General features: G+C 42.2%; 1 protein-coding gene across 6 annotated transcripts in view; it reads left to right on the top strand.

The window, feature by feature from the left end:
* The window catches only part of VAMP1 (vesicle associated membrane protein 1), an 82,952-nt gene that overhangs the window by 65,763 nt on the left and 9,668 nt on the right, over nt 1-7,521 (top strand). The window contains exon 5 of one of the 6 annotated variants that reach the window (XM_034645112.1): nt 2,476-2,495. The exons of the other annotated variants lie outside the window; for them this stretch is intronic. Coding sequence (XP_034501003.1) covers nt 2,476-2,480 — 5 coding nt within the window. The 3' untranslated portion in view covers nt 2,481-2,495. Of the gene's footprint in view, nt 1-2,475; nt 2,496-7,521 lie in introns of those variants that run through there. 6 annotated transcript variants of the gene reach the window in all.

Genomic DNA, 7,521 nt, shown 5'->3' with positions numbered 1-7,521 from the left:
TATTTATTTATTTGGCAGAGATAGAGACAGCCAGCGAGAGAGGGAACACAAGCAGGGGGAGTGGGAGAGGAAGAAGCAGGCTCCCAGCAGAGCAGGGAGCCTGATGCAGGCCTCGATCCCAGGACCCTGGGATCAGGCCCTGAGCCGAAGGCAGACACCCAACAACTGAGCCACCCAGCCCCCCCCACCCCATGGAGTCTTAACAGGGCCTAAGATTAGGTTAGGAGGATATGCAGATGCAGCAGTTGATGGAATTAAATGAAAGTTGGGATGAAAATTGATGATGGTTCTGAGATGAATGGCCAATATCCTGTTTGAAAAGCTGCTGTTTCAAGACTTGTAGAAGAGGATCATCTCTCAATGGGCTCAAGTGCACGCTGTTTTCTAGCGGTGATGAAAGAACTGAACACTGGTGAAAAGCCCCTGTGTTTGGGTTTTTACAGACTCATGGGCAGTAGCCAGTGGCCTGGCCATAGGGTCACAGTAGATGGGCAAGGGAAAACTGGACTATTAAGGGGATGTCTGAATAGGGCGTGGCCGTGTGGAAATCACTCTGGGAATTTAAGGGGCACATTAAAGCAGGGCGTGTCGGTGCCCACGGGAGGTACTTCCTTCCAGATTTAGAAGGTGATTGACACCACGAAGTAGACCTCTGGGGGCACTCCCTTGAGGTGGGTGGACCTGTGGTTGCTGCAGCAGTGCGTAGGTGGGCTGAATCCAGGCACAAAATGCCACTAGAGAGAGGCTGCAGATGGCGCTGGGAAAGATGCCCTGGGGGAAGGCCGTGCATACAGCTGGTGTGTGGACTACATTGGACCAATGCTGGTAGCCCCAGGGGACTCTAAATAGGTCCTAACAGGAATAGACACTTATGCTAGACTGGACTTTGCATACTTGATAGTAGACCCAAACGCTAAAAATATCATTAAAGTGTTGGTACAGAAAGCACTACCAATTTGCACCACTGAGGAACGTTTCTTCAGACCAAGGGATGCACTTTATGGCCCATAGTGTCCAACAGTAGGCAAAGAGATACCACATCAAATAATCAAATCATGTCATATATCATCCTCAGAGTAACTGTCCAATAGAGAATTGGAATAGGTATTTGCAAAATTTGCTGCCTAAAAACAGGGGAGATGAATGTATGAGGGGCTGGTTTACATGCCTTCCTGAGTGTGTACTCACACTCAGCCTAAGGGGGAGTTAAGAGGAGTCCCCTTGGCTAGATCCTCCAATTCTCTTGGGGACCTGGGGAAGAGGGGGTGGGGGAGGATGGTGATGTGACTATATGGTTCCCCATGTCACCATGTTTTCTTCTTTCTTACATGATGCAGTGGTCCCAGGACCAAGGATGCAGCTGTGGGCACCAGGAGTAGGAATTAACTATACCTTTAAACCTTTATGCCAGAAATCTTAAGGGCCTGATAGGGTGGACTGTGCCTTGAGCACATCTGGCAAAGCTGGGGTTAACAGTGGATACTGCTGTGTTGCCTCGTGGTCAAGACAGCTACTATTTCTTTTTTTTTTTTTTTAAAGATTTTATTTATTTATTCGATAGAGATAGAGACAGCCAGCGAGAGAGGGAACACAAGCAGGGGGAGTGGGAGAGGAAGAAGCAGGCTCATAGCAGAAGAGCCTGATGTGGGGGCTCGATCCCATAACGCCGGGATCACGCCCTGAGCCGAAGGCAGACGCTTAACCGCTGTGCCACCCAGGCGCCCCAAGACAGCTACTATTTCTGCCCCTATGTCACCCTTCTCTGTAGGAATGGGAGTGGACTGACAGAGAGGAACTTGCTAAACTAGTATAGCTGTCAGCAATCTGGACCAGCACAGTGGCCAGAACCTAGTGTCCTTTCCAAAGGTAGAAATGTTTGGGTAAACATAAATGGAGAGAAAGAGAAATAATGGTTGAGGGTAAAGGAATGAATAAGTGGGTTATGCAATAAAAGGAATCTAACACAGTAGTAATACCTTGAGAGAGGCTCAGAGAAAAAGAATACTATTATCTTTCAACTTAGTTATACCAGATGCCTTGAAAGGGTAAAGCTATGTGTTTGCTGAGAGAACTCCTGCTTTTATAATCTGATGTGAGAGGATTTCAACCTAAAATGGAACCAGAGGATATGACATGGAGATCCTCACACATGTGCCCTTAGAACAGAGCCAAGAGTCTGATTTTCATTAAATGCCTGATTTACAGAAGACTGAGACTTATCTCCTGACCAGTGAATATCCAATGAACAAAAAACCTCTCCCCATCCTCAAGCCAATGAACTTTCTGCTTGGATTCCAGCTGGGCTTCCCTCTCTTTGCACTCCTTGCCCGTAAATACAGCCACCCCAAAGCAGCCAATGGACTTGCCTATCGCTTGCTACAGCATGTGTTCCCCGAATTGCAATTCATCTGCTATTCATGAATAAACCCAGTTTCTGGTGATTTGAACTTGCCTTATTTTACCTCCTTTATTTAGATTGACACCAACAAGGGCAAATGGCAGGCTGGAAACCTGAATGGGCATTGCTCTGGAGACATTCTGCTCATATGATATGATGGTGAGCTAGACCAACTGTTAGTGACTAACTGGGTCTCCAGTGATGTGCCAGTATCTTTTAAGTCCTATTTTTCAGGCCACTTCTATTACAAAGGGTATTGCTTGGGAAGAAATTTCTGAGAACTGTTGGGACTTCAAACTGTGTGAGGTACGGCTCCCAACTGACAGATGGTTGTGTAACTAAATCTTGATGATCAAATTCTTAGAAAGGTCCCTGATTATAATTGACAATATATAATGGCAGCAAACCCAAGTACATAACACCTTTGTTTTTGTGGATAGAAAGCTATTAACGGGGCACCTGGGTGGCACAGCGGTTAAGCGTCTGCCTTCGGCTCAGGGCGTGATCCTGGTGTTGTGGGATCAAGCCCCACATCAGGCTTCTCTGCTATGAGCCTGCTTCTTCCTGTTCCACTCCCCCTGCTTGTGTTCCCTCTCTCGCTGGCTGTCTCTATCTCTGTCGAATAAATAAATAAAATCTTAAAAAAAAAAAAAGAAAGCTATTAAGCAGGGGCGCCTGGGTGGCTCAGTCATTGGGCGTCTGCCTTTAGCTCAGGTCATGATCCCAGTGTTCAGATCAAGTCCTGCATCGGGCTCCCTGCTCCGCTGGGAGCCTGCTTCTCTCTCTCCAACTCCCCCTTCTTGTGTTCCCTCTCTCACTGCCTCTCTCTCTGTCAAATAAATAAATAAAATCTTAAAAAAAAAAGAAAGCTATTAAGCAAAATAGGGGAATACAATGGGCTCTGAAGGGATTATCATCCCATCATGTGGTGGGTTCAGGTTCCCTCGGAGAATGGCCACACCCTGAGACAAGGAAGGCTGTGGGCGGCCTTGTGGCATAGTCAGACTAAATTACATCTAGGTGTGACTACCTCTCATCTAACTCCAGTAGAGGAGACACAACATTTTTGGGTATAAAACTTGCTTCCTAACTGCACTTGGGCCGTTAGTATACAATGGCAACAGGAATGGTGGATTAAACAACACTGGCCCACAAGACAGAAAAGGGACTTAAGAGAGCTAAGTGCCAGTCTAAATATCTTGGGGCAAATGGAATTTGTTTTTAATAAAGAATGATATTCAGAGAAACAGATGTATTGGCTAGACTAGGCAGATTAGAGAGAGTCTTCTTCAGGAGGAAGGCGATGGGAGTCAGCCTGAAAGGGTAACAAGGCTTTAGCACAGCGAGCCAGGCTGACCCAACACATAGTGCTGGATAATGCTGGAACCCAGCGCGGGGAAAGGACTTGCACCCTGGCCCAAGAGAGTCTCTCGACTATTTTAACACGGTTGAAGAGGTTAAAGTGGCCATGGGGTAATGGCCTTCAACCCTAGATTTGAGCCTCAGGGGCACACCAATCAATGGGAATCTTATGGAAGATTATGGAATCTTATGGCAAACTTAAGGAAGTTCCCTGGAAGCACTGGTACACCCCAAGGTATGTAGAAATAAATTCTACCTTGTAGTATAGGTAGTAGAGATAGAAACTATTTTAAATACTACTTGTGGGGGGTGCCTGGGTGGCTCAGTCGTTAAGCGTCTGCCTTCTGCTCAGAGCGTGATCCCAGAGTTCTTGGATTGAGCCCCATGTCAGGCTCTTCCACTGGGAGCCTGCTTCTTCCTCTCCCACTCCCTCTGCTTGTGTTTCTTGTATCGCTGGCTGTCTCTCTCTGTCAAATAAACAAAACCTTTAAAAAAAAATACCACTTGTGGAATGGAAACTAGTCTCAGAAAGCCTATGAGATGAGGTGGGATGATTGGCTTTGTCCCCAGTCAACTTGGAACCCAGAAATAACCCAGTAACCAATTGTAACAATGCCCATTCTTAATAATATCTGGTATATGGGCAAAGGTAGCTTCTGTTGGGAAGGCAAATCAAATACCTCTGTCATTCTTACTGATTTGTTCTGTAATGAAAGCGAATTGTACCATGATCCTACTGTGATATAGTGATGTTAGTAAAATTCAACTTCCTCATGCAAATACTGATATTGATGATCAAATGTATTGGGGGATTGAATTAAAACCTCCTCATGATATAATACCTATGGAAAATGATTGGCCTGAGGAAGAACTGGATCTAACTAACCATAGCTAATTTCTATGCTAAATAGAAACGTACAAACTTACTGTAAGGTACAAATAGCAGTAGATTAAGGGGGAAAATGAGTAATCAAATCAGTACAAGAATATAAAGTGTATGTAATGGCTCTCTAGAACATGTTAGTTGTTTCTTTTCTTCTATCCCTATTCCATGTGGCTTGTCTAAATATTAGGCATACCGTGTTGGTACTATTGCTGTGTCTGTTCTATAAATGCTACACCAAATGTAAATGCTCTGACAGGTATGATCATTTTGCTGTAAGGAATCTGTGACAAGAACATCTATTCAATATATTGGAAGTCCTGGCCAATGTAATAAGGCAAGAAAATAAAAGTTTTACAGATTGGGAAGGAAGAAATAAAACTGTCTTTGTTTGACAATGACTTAATGTTCTGTGTAAAAATCCCAAAGGATCTACAAAAATATTCCTGGAACTAATAAGTAAATTTAGCAAGTTTGTAGGATACAACGCCAATATACAAAAGTCAATCATATTTCCATATATCAGCAATGGACAATTGGAATTTGAAATTTAAAAAATACTATTTATAATAGTCCCCCACCCCCCACTTAAGTATTTAAGTATAAATATAACAAAGTTTGGGCAGGATCTGTATACCAAAAACTACAAAACACTAAGAAAAGAAATCAACAAAGATATAAAGAAATGAAGAGCTATGTGTTCATGGGTTGGATAATTCAATATTATATGGCTGCCACTTCTCCCCAGTTTGATTTATAGAGTTGGTGTATCCTCAATCAAAATCATAGCAGGCCCTTTTATTTTTTTTTGATAGAAATTGGCAAGTGGATTCTAAAATTTATACGGAAAAGAAAAGGAACTGAAAGGAGCTAAAAAAAGAACACTAGTTGGAGAAACTACACTATTGAATTACAAGACTTATTAGGAAACTACAGTCACCAAGATAGTGTGGTATTAGCAAAAGTGTAGACACATAGGCCCGTGGTGCCAATAGAGAGCCCAGAAATAAACCCACACAAATATGATCGGCTGATTTTTGACAAAGATGAAAAGAAAATTCACTGCAGAAAGAACAGTCTTTTCAACAAATGGTACTGGAACAACTGGACATTTGTATGCAAAAACAAAAAAAAACACACTTCAACACATACCTCATACTTACACAAAAAGTAATGGCTCATAAGCTTAAATTGAAATAGTGAAGTGACAAAATATCTAGAAGAAAACACAGGAGAAAATCTGTGTGAACCTTGGGTTTGGTGATCAGATTTCAGATACTACATCAAAAATGCAATCCATGGGGTGTCTGGCTGGCTCAGTCAGTGAAGTATGCCACTTTTGATCTTGGGGTTGTGGGTTTGAGCCCTACGTTGGGTGCAGAGATTACTTAAAAAAAAAAAAACTCAGTCCGTAAAAGAAAAAAATGATAAAGTGGACCATATCAAAATTTAAAAACTTTGCTTTGTGACAGATATGTTAAGAGAATAAATAGACAAACCACAGGCTAGGAGAAAATATTTGCAGATTGCATATCTGATAACGGACTTGTATCCAGAATACATAAAGAATTCTTTTTTTTTTTTTTTTGAGATTTTACTTGTTTATTTGACAGAGAGAGACAGCCAGAGAGAGAGGGAACACAAGCAGGGGGAGTAGGAGAGGAAGAAGCAGGCTCCCAGTGGAGGAGTCTGATGGGGGGCTCCATCCCATAATGCGGAGATCATGCCCTGAGCCGAAGGCAGACGCTTAACTAATGACTGAGCCACCCAGGCGCCCCAACATAAAGAATTCTTAAAACTGAATAAGAAAACAAATGACCCAACTTAAAAATGGGCAGAAGATTTAAAAAGACACTTGGGCAAATAAGACATATGGATGGCAAGTAAGCATGTGAAAAGATGGTCAACATTTGTTATTAGAGAAATACAAATTAAAATCACAATGAGTTACCACTGTTCACCTCCCAGAATTGCTTAAAATCAACACCACCACCACCAAATGTGATGGAGCAAAAGGAACTCTCGTTGAAGGTGAAAATACGAAAGGGTGTACTATAGTCACTTTGGAAGACAGTTTGGCAGTTTCTCATCATGAGAAAACATCAGACAACCCAAACTGAAGGACATTCTTTAAAGTAACCGATTAGCACCCTTCAAAACTGCCAAGGAAAAAATAAGGAAAGAAAATAAGGAAAGAAATTGTCACAGATCAGAGAAGACTAAAGGGTCATGACCACTAATATAATATAGTACCTTGGATTGGATCCTGGACCAGTAAAAGGACATTAGGGAAAAACTGGTGCAATCTGAATAAAGTCTATAGCTTAATTAGTATTTCAACAATGTTAATTTCTTATTTTTAACTAACGAATCGTGAGTATGTAAGATATTAAAATACGGGAGGCTGAGTGGGGGATATCCAAACTTTCTGTACTATCTTTGCAACTTTTCTTTTTCTTTTTTTTTTTTTTTAAAGATTTTATTTATTTATTTGACAGAGATAGGGAGCCAGCGAGAGAGGGAACACAAGCAGGGGGAGTGGGAGAGGAAGAAGCAGGCTCATAGCAGAGGAGCCTGATGTGGGGCTCGATCGCATAACGCCGGGATCACGCCCTGAGCCGAACGCAGACGCTTAACCGCTGTGCCACCCAGGCGCCCCTCTTTGCAACTTTTCTATAATTCTAAAATTATCCTAAAGTAAATAATTTAATGAGAAAAGAAACCCCACAGTGAGAAATACACGCATTAAAGTGGCTAATATTAAGGTGACTGACAATCCCAAGTTAAGGTAAATATGTGAAGCAATGGAGCTCTAAGCATTGCAGGTGGGACTGTAAATTACTTCCATCATTTTATTTTATTTTATTTTATTTTATTT

This window comes from Ailuropoda melanoleuca, chromosome 16 (genome assembly GCF_002007445.2).
Source record: "Ailuropoda melanoleuca isolate Jingjing chromosome 16, ASM200744v2, whole genome shotgun sequence".
In the NCBI taxonomy this organism is placed as follows: Eukaryota; Metazoa; Chordata; class Mammalia; order Carnivora; family Ursidae; genus Ailuropoda; species Ailuropoda melanoleuca.
The sequence above is the reverse complement of the archived record's forward strand: the minus strand, read 5'-3'. Positions and strand labels throughout refer to the sequence as shown.